Source organism: Phocoena sinus, chromosome 9 (assembly GCF_008692025.1).
Source record: "Phocoena sinus isolate mPhoSin1 chromosome 9, mPhoSin1.pri, whole genome shotgun sequence".
NCBI classification, from domain to species: domain Eukaryota; kingdom Metazoa; phylum Chordata; class Mammalia; order Artiodactyla; family Phocoenidae; genus Phocoena; species Phocoena sinus.
Window position 1 is genome coordinate 88876251 of NC_045771.1, and position 14731 is coordinate 88890981.

A 14731-nucleotide genomic window follows, 5' to 3' on the forward strand; every position below is an offset into this window, starting at 1 on the left:
TATTGAATTTTTGAAGACTTCTTAAAGTCTTTTATTGAATTTTTGTTACAATATTGCTGCTTCTTTTTTTTTATGTTTTTTGGGGTTTTTTTTGGCCATGACGCAGGTAGGATCCCAGCTACCCGACCAGGGATTGAACTCACAACCCCCTGCCCTGACCGCCCCCCCCACACACACACACACATTGGAAGGCAAAGTCTTAACCACTGGACCGCCAGGGAACTCTCAAAGTTCAATTAAAAAAGAAAAACCCAATAAAAATAAAGACAATCTAAAAATAAATAAGAGAAACTATAGCATTGCTCTTACCTGTAGACTCAATAGACTTTTATTTACCAAAAATTAACTCTTCCTCCTCTCAGAACTAACTGCACAAAAGATATCTGCCGAAGGGACGTTTATAAAATAAGAAACCACCAAAAGGCCTACAAATATGTAACTATATAAATTGTGATGCATTAAGTTTACATCAGAAAGATGAGTATAGATTAAATAATACCTAAAATGTTTACTTTATCAAGTAATAAATAATGACATTTAGTTTGTATATATGGACAAAATGCAAAATGTATATATTGTTAAATTTTTTAACTTGAAGTCACAAATAATTAACATTTTGTAATCACTAGCTGCTCTGCTCAAGATTATTTATGTTCAGTTGTGTCTATTTTAATTCAAAAGATACAGAAAAGAAAAAGTATTGTTAACAAAGATTCATTCCGGCTTTTCAGAATTAACAACTGCTAATATTACAAAAAATAGCTAAATTAACCCTTTAAAACAAACTCAAGTCCCAATTTCCTCTCCTACTTCCAAACAGCAGTAACTTTCTGGTGTAACCCTGCCAGTCCATTTTCATAAAGTTTTATAAGAGACAGAGAAACAGAGAGAGAATATACACATATCCATCAACAATATATAGTACTGAGTTGTTGGAAAACTTCACAAAGGTGCTACACTTTTGTGTCAGGTATCAAACTTTCTGATGCAATGCTGTGTGTATAGTTGATAAAAATACCAACAGATCTACAGCATTTACACAGCATTACAATAATCATGGAAATATAACCCATACTGATAAACAGATTTTTCCCAATTTTTTCTATCACACAGTTCTACAGTTTGTTTTCTTAAAAAGTATAAACTTATTTTTATTAAGTTAAATAACATTGCTTACTAACTACATGATTATTAAACTTCTAATAAAGCAAGGCAAATAAAAATAATTCCCACTCTTCCGCCTCCTCGCTTCCAAGATGACCAAGAAAATAAGGAACAATGGTCGTGCCAGAAAGGGCCGCGGCCATGTGCAGCCTATTCGCTGTACCAACTGCACCCGTTGCATGCCCAAGGATAAGGCCATTAAGAAGTTCGTCATTCGGAACATCGTAGAGGCCGCAGCCGTCAGGGACATTTCCGAAGCGAGTGTTTTCGACGCCTATGTGCTTCGCAAGCTGTACGTGAAAGTGCATTACTGCGTGAGTTGTGCTATTCACAGCAAGGTAGTCAAGCATCGTTCTCGGGAAGCCCGGAAGGACAGAACACCTCCACCCCGATTTAGACCTGCTGGTGCTGCCCCACGACCTCCACCAAAGCCCATGTAAGGAGCTAAGTTCTTAAAGACTAAAGAAATACCGTCCCCTGGAAAGACAATAAAATGGAAATTATACTTTAAAAAATAAATAAATAAATAATTCCCCAAATCACCACTGATTACTAGCTTCTACCAACTAACAAACCAAATAACTGCAGTAATGCTCAGTTTTTAAATACAACTATAAACTAATCATCCAACTATCAAAAATCAATCACGGCTTTAAAATGAACAATGCATATCACATAAAAAGAAAATCTATATTAATTTTTCTAATTAAAAAGCAAATATTGGGGGCTTCCCTGGTGGTGCAGTGGTTGAGAGTCCGCCTGCCGATGCAGGGGACACACGTTCGTGCCCAGGCCTGGGAAGATCCCACATGCCACGGAGCAACTGGGCCCGTGAGCCATGGCCGCTGAGCCTGCACGCCCGGAGCCTGTGCTCCGCAACAGGAGAGGCCATGGCGGTGAGAGGCCCGCGTACCGCAAAAAAAAAAAAAAAAAGAAAATTCCACCTGTTAATGCAGGGGACACGGTTCGATCCCTGGTCCGGGAAGATCCCACATGCCACAGAGCAACGAGACCATGTGCCACAACTACTGAGCCTGCGCTCTAGAGACCATCAGTCACAACTACTGAGACCATGTGCCACAACTATTGAAGCCCGCACACCTAGACCCTGTGCTTTGCAACAAGAAAAGTCACCACAATGAGAAACCTGCTCACCGCAACGAAGAGTAGCCCCCGCTCACCACAGCTAGAGAAAGCCCACACGCAGCAACTAAGACCCAATGCAGCAATAAATAAATAAGCAAGCAAGCAAGCATATATTAAAGACATAAGCACAAAATGTTTATCTGTGGGAAAAAATCTAATGTACCTTGTTGATGACTTATACTATTTCTCCTGCAATTTTCTTAAAACTACATTCAGATATTGATTTGTTGCCATCTACTGGTTAAAATCATATTTCAATAATGTTATTTCACCTCAAATATTCACTACAGTCAAAAATATCTTAGCAGGGACTTCCCTGGTGGCGCAGTGGTTGAGAGTCCACCTGCCGATGCAGGGGACATGGGTTCGTGCCCCAGTCTGGGAAGATCCCACACGCTGCGGAGTGGCTAGGCCCCTGAGCCATGGCCACTGAGCCTGCGCTCCACAACGGGAGAGGCCACAACAGTGAGAGGGCCGCATACCGCAAAAAAAAAAAAAAAAAAAAAAAAAAAGAAAAGAAAGAAAGAATCTGCCTTCCGATGCAGGGGACATAGGTTTGATCCCTGGTAGGGGAACTAAGATCTCACATGCTGCAGGGCAACTAAGCCCAAGCACCACAACTACTGAGCCCACGTGCCACAACTAGAGAAGCCCTCGTGCCACAACGAAAGATCCTGCATGCCGCAACGAAAGATCCCACGTGCTGCAACTAAGACCCAATGCAGCCAAATAAATAAATTAAAAAAATTTTTTTAAATCTTAGTAGTGTTCTTTGCAAACTTTTATAAACTACTGTGATGAATTCAGCTTTGGAGAAGTTTTTAGAGCTGTATCATGAGTTAATTGTATCTTGAGTTCTAACAATATCCTCACATAAAATTTTCATTCATGTGTTAAGACTGTTTTAAAACTAAAATACAATGGTAATTTGTGAGAACTATAAAAATCTTTATTTAATTCAAATACTTCCGGAATTTTTTTTTCTTTAAAATTCAAATGTTTACATGCCCCTATTTTCTAGAATATTGGAGCTAAAGAATTCAGGATATTTCCACCTTTTTACAGTTGAGTTGTTAGAATAAGGGTCCAAAATAAAAATCCATATACTACATTTGTTTATTTTGCACTTTAAGTTACTTTTACTCTACAGCAGTCCCTCCCCTCTCCTTCTTCCCTTTTTTCTTTATTATTTTTTCTCCTTCACTTTTTTTTTTTACACAATTATTTCTGAAAGAAAAAGCCAGTTGTCCCACTGCACTGCTTTTTAAAACCACCCTTTTAGCTACCCAGATTTAAAAAGCATAACAAACAAATGTAACACATGGACTTATTTTTGGATCCCAATTCTAACAAATCAACTGTAAAATGACTAAGTACCTGTGGAAATGTGTATATAGATTGGGTTTTAGATGACAAAGAATTTTATTAATTCTGTTGGATATAATATGGCACTGTGATTATGCACAAGAAAATGTACAAATCTTGTAGACACTGCTATGAACTGAATTGTATCCCCTCTCCCCAGTCCAAAATTCATACACTGAAGTCTTAAACCAACAATGTGATAGTATTTGGAGATGGGGCCTTTGGTAAGTAATTAGGTTTATATGACATTATGAGGGTAGGGCCCTTGTGATGGGATTAGTGCCCTTATAAGAAGATATATCAGGGCTTCCCTGGTGGCGCAGTGGTTGGGGGTCCGCCTGCCGATGCAGGGGACACGGGTTCGTGCCCCGGTCGGGGGAGATCCCGCGTGCCGCGGAGCGGCTGGGCCCGTGGGCCATGGCCGCTGGGCCTGCGCGTCCGGAGCCTGTGCTTCGCGACGGCAGAGGCCACAGCGGTGAGAGGCCCGCGTACCGCAAAAAAAAAAAAAAAAAAAAAAAAAAAAAAAAAAAAAGAAGATATATCAGAGAATTTAGTCTCTCTCCAAGTGAGAACTCTGCCAGAAAGCTGTCTGCAAACCAGGAGGATGGCCCTCACAAGAACCCAACCTTGCTGGCAACATGATCTCAGACTTCTAGCCTCCAGAACTGTGAGAAAATAAATTTCTGTTGTTCATGCCACCCAGTCTATGGTATTTTCTTATGGCAGTCCATGCTGAAACAGTCATGCATATGGAAGTATGTAGAAGTGAAATAATGTATCCTATATATGCTTTAAAACGTATTCACAAAAAGGGAAAAAAATAGAAGAAATGGAGCAAAACTAATAATTTTTTAATTTAGGTGACTGGTGCTGGGGATTTAATATGCTACTGGCTCAACTTCTAAGTTTCAAATTTCTCGTAACTAAAAAAAAAAAAACTTTAAAAAAGAAATAAGAAAATGCTTTTCAATGTAATTCCTACAGCTGAAACCTGAAAATGCTTTAAGATAAACACAGTACTCATGTGAAATTATTATGAGGCAAAAATAAAAGTTGACTTGAAACTTTATATTTGAATAAATTTGGGGGAAATTGTTACAGGATTTTTTAAAATAATCTGTCTCACCTAAGAGTCACAAGTTAAAAGCAATGACCTTAACTGTTCATGTTCTAATTATGTAACTTGTCCAAATTATTTACCTGCTTAAATGTCAATTACAAAAGAGAAATCATAATTTTGGTATTCTTTTGTAAACAGAGGTTTTCATTATTGTTGAAATACTTTTAAATTACTGATTTTTTTGTTTAGAAGTTAACTTTAACTCTTATTGATTATAATTTTCAAAATACATATTATTCTCAGATTTCAAGTAGACAACATAGTAATCTGAAAATAATAAGCTTTGCTTCTTTCTAATTTGTATACGTTTTGTTTAGTTTTTATATCTGACTGCACCAACATTTACAGAATTAACACCAAGCAACAATGAGGGAGAACTCTCAACCAATCTAGTTCCTGATTTTAATGGGAATGGTAATATACATAACATTTACCATGATCAAGACTATCATTAAGACTGATTTTTTTTTTTTTGCGGTACGCGGGCCTCTCACTGTTGTGGCCTCTCCCGTTGCGGACGCACAGGCTCAGCGGCCATGGCTCACGGGCCCAGCCACTTCGCGGCATGTGGGATCTTCTCGGACCGGGGCACAAACCCGCATCCCCTGCATCGACAGACGGGACTCTCAACCACTGTGCCACCAGGGAAGCCCTGATTTTTTTTTTTTTTTTTTTAATGATTTTAAGGAAAGGTCTTTCTATTCCTATTTCCTATTTTACAAAGGGTTTTCAACAAAGACATTCAAACTTGCTCCTTTAATCCATTTTTGCATTAATTAGTCATGGAAATCCTGTTCTCACACAAAGACCAATAAGTATAATTTTATCTTTTATGATAACTCTGGGTCATCATTATAAATGATATTTAATGTTCTGTGCCCAAAAAACATTCCCTCAGGAATTTTAAATACAGGTATACAGGGCCATTTTTTCTTTTAGTAAAGATCCCAGGCTAGGTTTGGCGTTGTTAGATGTCTGTTTCAATGACCTCCTTCATTCCACAAGCATTTACTGGTCATGTACTCTGATCTAGGTACTATGCATCAAGAATAGGAGAATATGATGAGATTAATAGACAGTTCTCATCTTCAAGAAGCTCACACCATCACATTGTGCTAAATACTGTAACAAAATGCTGAAGGAAGAAATACCATCAAACTGAGATTTCCAGAAAAATTCAGTAATAACTAAGTCTTGAATGCTGAGTGACACTGTTCATTCAAAGCAGGGCCCAAATAAAACATACACAAATTAGAAAGAAGCAAAGCTGATTATGTTCAGATGGTATATTTTCAAGGACTTCTGTGGCCCCTGAGAATACTACTCAAATACTGTTTGCTTTCTTCCACTGATGGTGCAATAATAATGGTGGGTAAAAGTGCTGGTGCCTTAGCAGGAATCAAAGCAATGATCCCTACCTGTACCAGTCAGTGTATACTTCACCACTATCTTAAAAAAAGGGGGGGGGGGCGCTTTTCACTTAAGAAGGTCCTTAATGAGGAAGTAAAATTTATTTTTACTAATCTTCATGCTTATACTTTAAAAATTCTGTGTAACAAAATGCACATAAAAACTACTGCTGCCCACCAAAATATGATACCTCTCTCAAGAAAAAGCACTCGGACAACTGTCTGAGTTGTGAGCTGAACGAGCCACTTTTTTCATGAAACATCATTTTTACTTGAAAGAACATATATACAAATTATGCTTACTCAGACTTGGGTATATGGCAGACATTTTCTTAAAAATGAGTGAAGAGAACCTATCAATTAAAGAAAAACAGATGAAAGTATTTGTTGCTGATGATAAAATTTAAGGTTGCAAGAGAATATTAGAAATCTATAAAACTTATACCTGCCACCCTAAGTGTGACCGGTCTCAATAATTAAACACTTTCTGATAAGATGTTAACAAGTGTTAATTTTGATTACTGTATGTGTCAACATTTGGAAGATCTGCATAACTCGGTAAGCTAATATTTTCCAAATGATATTACATAATCACGTATGGAGGGAAAAGTCATTTAAATTGCAAGAAAATCAACAGATTTTAAAGCAACAGCTAAAGTCCATCAATATGGGTTCAGATTCCACAATACAACCTTTCTTCTACCAACCTTTCTTCTAACATTTGCCAAGTTTTAATGTAGTAATAAAAAATATCCACAATTATGTGAAAAGGCTATAAAAACACTGTTCTCCTAACAGTAAACCTATCCAAGGCCAGATTTCCGTCATATATACTTCAATGCAGCAGTCCCCAACCTTTTTGGCACCAGAGACAGTGTCTTCATGGAAGACAATTTTTCCACGGACGGGGTGGGGGAAGGGGGATGGTTCGGACGGTAATGTGAGCAATGGTTCAGGAGGTAATGCAAGCAATGGGGAGCGCGATGGGGAACGGCAGATGCAGCTTTGTTCACTCCCCCACCGCTCACCTCCTGCTGTGCCGCCAGGTTCCTAAAAGGCCGAGGACCAGTAGTAGTCCTCAGCCCGGGGGTTGGGGACCCCTGCTTCAATGCAAACAGTACATCACAATAGACAGAACAAAGAAGTAAATATGTGAATCCAACTGTCTTCTGTTAAGTCAGACATTTAAAGAATCTTACAAAAAATGTAAAGCAATGCAATTTTCTCAGTAAATGTTTGTTTTGGAAAAGTTATTTTGCATTTAAAAAATATGTTATTTATGTGACCATGATGTGATCATTTTAAATAACAATAAATTTACTTACAAATAATTTTTAACTTAAGTTAAATTTCTAATAAATATTGATAAATCTAATATAGTAAATATTGATAAGATATAACCCACATAAACAAAAGCTATTTGGTAGTCCTCCATGATTTTTAAGTGCATAAAGCGGTCCTGAGACAAAAATGTTTGAGAACTGCTGATACATAAGTTGAAGAAAAGAGTAATAAGAACATTTCAAATACAAGCTACAACATATAGAGAGCAGTTTATTATCTTTCACTATAAATGGCATATGTGTCCCCAGCCATCCCAGCCTACTCTACATTTTCCCACAATCTAATGTATAGCTACTAATCTATTATAAACTATGAAGAAAACAACCATGACAGTGTTTTTCCAGTGGCTTTCCTGTGATTAAAGGATATGAATTTTTATCAACAATTTTTAACAGCACAGGGGGTTTCTACTGAGATCACCTGCTTATCTTCTTTGAAATTCCAGATACTGTGATCCGCAAACAAGCAAAGCACAACCACTGCCCTCCTTTAAAAGGGCATAACAGATATTTTCAGAACTCATGTTATATTTTCAATACTAATTTCCCAACCATAAAACAAATCAAACAAACAAAACACCTTGATGTTAGTTAAAACTTTCTGGGAGTGAATAAAACTTTCATGTGTGAATAAACATTCACACGTGAACAGTACAAAGACAGTTATGTCTAAAAGAACAAAGTTAAAACTGTACTATATAATCTTAATAGACTAAATACTAACACTTTAAATACCAGTTTCCTACCAATGATGGAACTCTTTCCTAAAATGGAAGCTTCAAGTCTATCTTTTAAAACAAGATCCTTTAAGCACAGTAATTTACTTCTAATCTAAGTAAAGTTAAATAGTAAACGAAGCCTAACAAATGCCTTCTGCTTTAATTTCCCAAGAAATGTTAAACTGCCATTGAAAGGGATGCCCTGGAAGCTGGCACTGGCCATCTTTCTATTTTAATTAACAAGCTTACCAACTTCTACCTAACCTCATCCACTTTCCAAGACTGCAATTCCTCAAACTATATCTTGGCCTAAAACTCATCAGGCAATCACAAGATTAGCCATGTCCTAATCAATCTCCTTCTAAATATCCAGAAAGGCCATCTGCATCCAAGACAAGAGACAGGAAAGACAACAAATGTCAGTTTTCATCATTCCCTCCATAGGATGAACCATGGAGTTCTACAACCTCTGCCTGGTATTCAGTCTGAGACAGAGATGTTCATCCCTACAATTAAACATACTAAAACTATTCCAACCTATGAAGGAATAACGGTCTTTTAAAAATGGGAAATGAGAGGCTTTCTTGAATGTAAAACATTTCCTACTCTCTTGGCTTACTAGTGTTAAAATTACTTCACTGTGTCAGTCATAGAAGTCTATAGCACCGAACACAGACCTAAGAAAATTTACTCAAAAGGGTTGGACAGGGCTTCCCTGGTGGCGCAGTGATTGAGAGTCCGCCTGCTGATGCAGGGGACATGGGTTCGTGCCCCGGTCCAGGAAGACCCCACATGCCGCGGAGGGGCTGGGCCCGTGAGTCATGGCCACTGAGCTTGCGCGTGCGGAGCATGTCCTCCGAAACGGGAGAGGCCACAACAGCGAGAGGCCCGCATATCGGAAAAAAAAAGGTTGGACATTCTCAGATGACATTTTTTTTTTCAGATGACATTTTTTTGTAGATCAGATTTATTCTCACAAAACAGCCCTCCACTGGTAGGAAAATCAAAGAAATGAAGACAAAGAAATATGATGTTACAATCAGATAAGATAATATGTATGAAAAGTACATACTTATATATCAGTTTTCAAAGCAATTCTGGGCCCTTTGCAGATTTTATCTATGCTATTTGAGAGAAGGGGTAAACATCAATTTGTTATAACCAACTCCATTCAGAAAAAAGGGGAAGGAGAGTTGTTAGAAAGTTACAGGGAACCTCACAGGGTCTCCAGTCACTGGGCACAGGATGCAAATTCCAGGGAGGAAACTCCAGGTTTAGACTGCGTCCAGTGCCTATCTCTTGGCTAAGGCAAGATCCCCCCAGCTGCACTTCCACTAACACTCTCAATACTGTACGATTTTGCAAAATGAAATTAGGGTGCTCTTTTCATAGATGATGAAATGAATGATGAACAGCAAAGAAACAACACATGCCCATCAGGCAAGGTGAAGCTAACGGCATTTTGAAACACACTTGATTTTTATAACTGATATTCTGGAGATCCACAACCTTTGACATAATATAATAAAACCACACCAGAGGGGCTTCCCTGGTGGCACAGTGGTTGAGAGTCCGCCTGCCGATGCAGGGGACACGGGTTCGTGCTCCGGTCCGGGAAGATCCCACATGCCGCAGAGCGGCTGGGCCCGTGAGCCATGGCAGCTGAGCCTGCGCGTCCGCAGCCTGTGTTCCGCAACGGGAGAGGCCACAACAGTGAGAGGCCCACGTACCGCAAAAAAAAAAAAAAAAAAAAAAAAAAAAAAAAACCACACCAGGAAGATGTGACACAAGAGAAAGTAGACAACAGTTTAACTTCTTAATGATTCTCCATTTCTTCATTTCTTTCTGACTGCCATGCAGACATGTAATTAGATATACCTTCTCAAACTAGTATAAAACACCCACACCAAATTATTTCTTTATCAAATTTTCCCTGGGGACTTCCCTGGTAGTCCAATGGTTAAGAATCCATCTTGCAATGCAGAGGACGCCAGTTGGATCCCTGGTTGGGGAACTAAGATCCCATACACGGGGCAAATGAGCCCACGCACCACAACTACTGAGCCCGCCCACTCCAGAGCCCACACACCCGCTGCAACTAATGAGCCCGCACGCTCTGGAGCCCGTGCACCACAACTAGAGAGAAGCCTCGTTCCGCAACAGAAGATCCCGCATGCCACAACTAAGATCCAAAGCAGCAAATAAATAAATATTTTTCTTACAAAGGTTCCCTAGGACTTCCCTGGTGGTGCAATGGATAAGACTCTACGCTCCCAACGCAGGGGGCCCGGGTTCAATCCCTGGTCAGGGAACCAGATCCCACATGAATGCCGCAACTAAGACCCAGTGAAACCAAATAAATAAAATCAGTAAAAAAATTTTGGGGCTTCCCTGGTGGCGCGGTGGTTGAGAGTCCGCCTGCCGATGCAGGGGACATGGGTTCGTGCCCCGGTCCGTGAGGATTCCACATGCCGGGGAGTGGCTAGGCCCTTGGCCGCTGAGCCTGCGCGTCTGGAGCGGGAGAGGCCACAACAGTGAGAGGCCCGCATACCGCAAAAAAAAAAAAGTTCCCTGGACTCTAAGACATAATTAAATAATTTCTTTCCAGAGACTTTCTGAACTTATTTAGAGTAAACAAAATACCTTAAGTTGCCAAAACAACTTGAAGAATGTGTGATATAGTATCACTCAATCACCACCTGCCATGGGTAAGTCCTCTAAACTTTCCATACATATCAAGTTAACCCTCACAGTAATCTCATGAAGTTAGAACAACCAATGGTTCTCAATCAGGGGTGATTTTTATATCCTGTCCGTCTCACCCCTACCCAGGGACATCTGGCAATGTCTGAAGACATTTTTCATTTGTCAGTCTGAGCAGCTGTGACTGGAATCTACACTGTCGAGGTTAAGAAACCCCATCTAAAAAAAAAAAAAAAGAAAGAAACCCCATCTATAAGCATTCTCCGTTTTACTGATGAAAACAAGTTCAGAGAGACTGAATGACTTTTGCTTAATTCATGTCACACAAGAAGTGGCAGGGACTTCCCTGGTGGTCCAACAGTTAAGACTTCGCGCTCCCAATGCAGGGGGCCCTGGTTCGATCCCTGATCGGAGAACTAAGATCCCACATACTGCAACTAAACAGGCGCACCTCAGCTACTGAGCCCACACGCTGTAGAGCCCAAGCACCGCAACTAGAGAGCCCGCGCACCTCACTAGAGAAGCCTGTATGCCACAACAAAGACCCAGCTCAGCTAAAATAAATAAATAAATTAATTAAATAAATAAATAAAATGAAATAAATTAAAAAAATAAAGTTAGTTAAAAAAAAAAGTGGCAGGGACTTCCCTGGTAGTCCAGTGGTGAAGAATCTACCTTACGATGCAGGGAACTCAGATTCGATCCCTGGTCAGGGAACTAAGATCCAACATGCCGTGGGGCAACTAAGCCTGCATGCCACAACATGCTCACTCACCTCAACTAGAGATCCTGGGTGCCGCACACTACAGAGCCCACGGACCCTGGAACCTGTGCGCCATAACTAGAGAAGAGAAAACCTACACGCCACAACTAGAGAGAAGCCTGTGCGCCACAACAAACAGCCCTCATGCCTCAACGAAGATTCCATGTGCCGCAACTAAGACCCAATGCAGCCAAAATAAATTAAATAAATAATAAATAAATCTCTAAAAAAAAACGTGGCAAAGCTGCATTTTAAATCCAAGTCTAATTCCAGAATCCATAATCATAAACATGATTTATGTAAGTGCTAACTATAATAAAGTAAAATTCTGAAATTTAAAAATATATACCACTAGTGATAGCATCAAAACTATTAAATTCTTAGGGATAAATCTGACAAAGGATGTGCAAGACCAACACACTGAAAACTATAAAATGTTGCTGAAAGAAATTAAAGACAACCAGAATTATCAGGCTCATGGAGTAAACACTCAATATCATTAAGATGTCATTTATCACAAATTTATTTATAGAGTCAATGCAATCCCAATCAAAATAGGCATTTTTTGGTAGAAACTGACAAGGTGATCCTACAATTCATATAAAAATACAAAGGACTGGGCTTCCCTGGTGGCGCCGTGGTTGAGAGTCCGCCTGCCGATGCAGGGGACATGGGTTCATGCTCTGGGCCGGGAAGATCCCACATGCCGCAGAGCGGCTGGGCCCGTCAGCCATGGCCAAAGGACTTAGAATAACCAAAAGAACTTAGAAAAACAACAAATTTTGAGGACTTACACAACCTGACTTCAAGTCATTATTAAATCTACAGTAATCAAGACAGTGTGACAAGACAGACAAATCAATAGTCCAAAAATAGAAACAGTCCACATATATGGTCAACTAATTTTCGACAAAGGTGCAAAAGCAATTCAGTGGAGAAAGAATAATCTTTTCTACAAAAAGTGCTGGAAAAACTGGATAGTCATTTGTTTAAAAAAAAAAAAGAACGTTGATCCACAAAATTTATGTATTTGATGCACAAAAATTAGCTCAAAATGGAAAAAGTAAAAACTATAAAACATCTAGAAAAAAACATAAAAAGGCGATCTTTGTGAAATAGCATGTATATAAAAAGGAAATTTTGGGGCTTCCCTGGTGGCGCAGTGGTTGAGAGTCTGCCTGCCGATGCAGGGGACACGGGTTCGTGCCCTGGTCCGGGAAGATCCCACATGCCGCGGAGCGGCTGGGCCCGTGAGCCATGGCCGCTGAGCCTGCGTGTCCAGAGCCTGTGCTCCGCAATGGGAGAGACCACAGCAGTGAGAGGCCCGCGTACCACAAAAAAAAAAAAAGGAAATTTTGGTAAACTGGACTTGATCAAAATTAAGAACGTCTGTTCTTCAAAACATGTCAGAAAATGGGGACTTCCCTGGTGGTACCATGGTTAAGAATCTGCCTGCCAATGCAGGGGACACAGGTTCAATCCCTAGTCCAGGGAGATCTCACATGCCGTGGAGCAACTAACCCCATGCACCACAACTACTGAGCCTGCGCTCTAGAGCCCGCAAGCCACAACTCCTGAAGCCCACGCACCTAGAGCCCGTGCTCCGCAACAAGAGAAGGCACCGCAAGGAGAAGCCTGCACACCGCAATGAAAAGTAGCCCCCACTCGCTGCAACTAGAGAAAGCCCGTGCGCAGCAACGAAGACCCAACGCAGCCAAAAATAAATTAAAAAAAAAAAATTACATAAAAAAAAATGTCAGGGCTTCCCTGGTGGTGCAGTGGTTGAGAGTCCGCCTGCCAATGCAGGGGACGCAGGTTCGTGCCCTGGTCCGGGACGATCCCACATGCCGCGGAGCGGCTGGGCCCGTGAGCCATGGCCGCTGAGCCTGAGCTTCCGGAGCCTGTGCTCCGCAACGGGAGAGGCTACAACAGTAAGAGGCCTGCGTACCGCAACAAAAAAAAGCCAGATAATGAAAAGACAAGCCACAGAATGGGAGAAAATATTTGTAAATCACATAACTGATTAAGGACTTATACCCAGAATATATAAAAGAAGTCTCAAAGCTCAATAATAAGCAAACAACCCAATATATTTTTTTAATTGTTAAAAGATTTAACCAGACACTTCACCAAACAGGGAATTCCCTGGCGGTCCAGTGATTAGGACTCTGCGCTTTCACTGATGAGGGCCCAGGTTCAATCCCTGGTGGGGGAACTAAGATCCTGCAAACTGCACATCGCGCCCCCCCACACTCCCAAAAGACAGACACTTCACCAAAGACAATCTAGGGATGACAAATAAGAACATGAAAAGATGCTCAACAGCATTAGTCACCAGAAAATGAAAATTAACACCATGAGATGTCACCACATACCTGTTAGAATGCCAAAATATTAAAAGAGACTGGCCATTCCAAGTATTGACAGGGATATGGAGGAACTGGATGTCTTAAATAAGCTGGTGGGAAAAAATGGTGGAGGCTCTTGGGGAAATACTTGGCACTTTCTTAAAAACCTAAAGATACACCTATTATATGATCCAGTCATCACACATTTACCCAAGAGAAATGAAAGCATATGTCCACAGAAAGACCTATACACAAATGTTCACCACAGGTTCTTTATAAAAGCAAAAACTGAAAATAAATATCCATCAACAAATAACAAATATAAACAAACTGTGGTATATCCATACAATGGGATCCTGCTCAGCAATAAAAAGGAATGAAATACAGATACACTCAACAAGATGGACAAATCTCAAAATAGGTATGCTGACTGAAAGAAACAAGACATAGCAGGATACATGCTGTATGGCTCCATTTATATAAATTTAGAAAATGCAAACTAATCTACATGATAGAAGATCAACAGGGACAGAAGGGAAGGATTACAACTTGGCAGAAAGAAACTTCTGCGGGTTATGGATATGTTTATAATTAAGACTGTAATGATGGTTTCACAGGTGTATACATACATCAAAAACCTAACAAATGGGG

At 40.1% G+C, this 14731-nt stretch overlaps 2 protein-coding genes across 12 annotated transcripts in view; one reads left to right on the forward strand and one right to left on the reverse strand.

Moving 5' to 3' along the window:
• Positions 1-14731, reverse strand: part of SRPK2 (SRSF protein kinase 2) — a 230210-nt gene that overhangs the window by 184758 nt on the left and 30721 nt on the right. The window lies entirely within an intron of this gene.
• LOC116759810 (40S ribosomal protein S26-like) lies at positions 1098-1816 on the forward strand. The gene has a single exon (XM_032643959.1). The coding sequence runs from the start codon at positions 1257-1259 to the stop codon at positions 1602-1604; it is 348 nt and encodes a 115-aa protein (XP_032499850.1). The 5' UTR covers positions 1098-1256; the 3' UTR covers positions 1605-1816.

Coding starts and splice junctions, on each gene's coding strand:
- LOC116759810 (XM_032643959.1), top strand. CDS start 1,257: ATGACCAAGAAAATAAGGAACAATGGTCGTGCCAGAAAGGGCCGCGGC.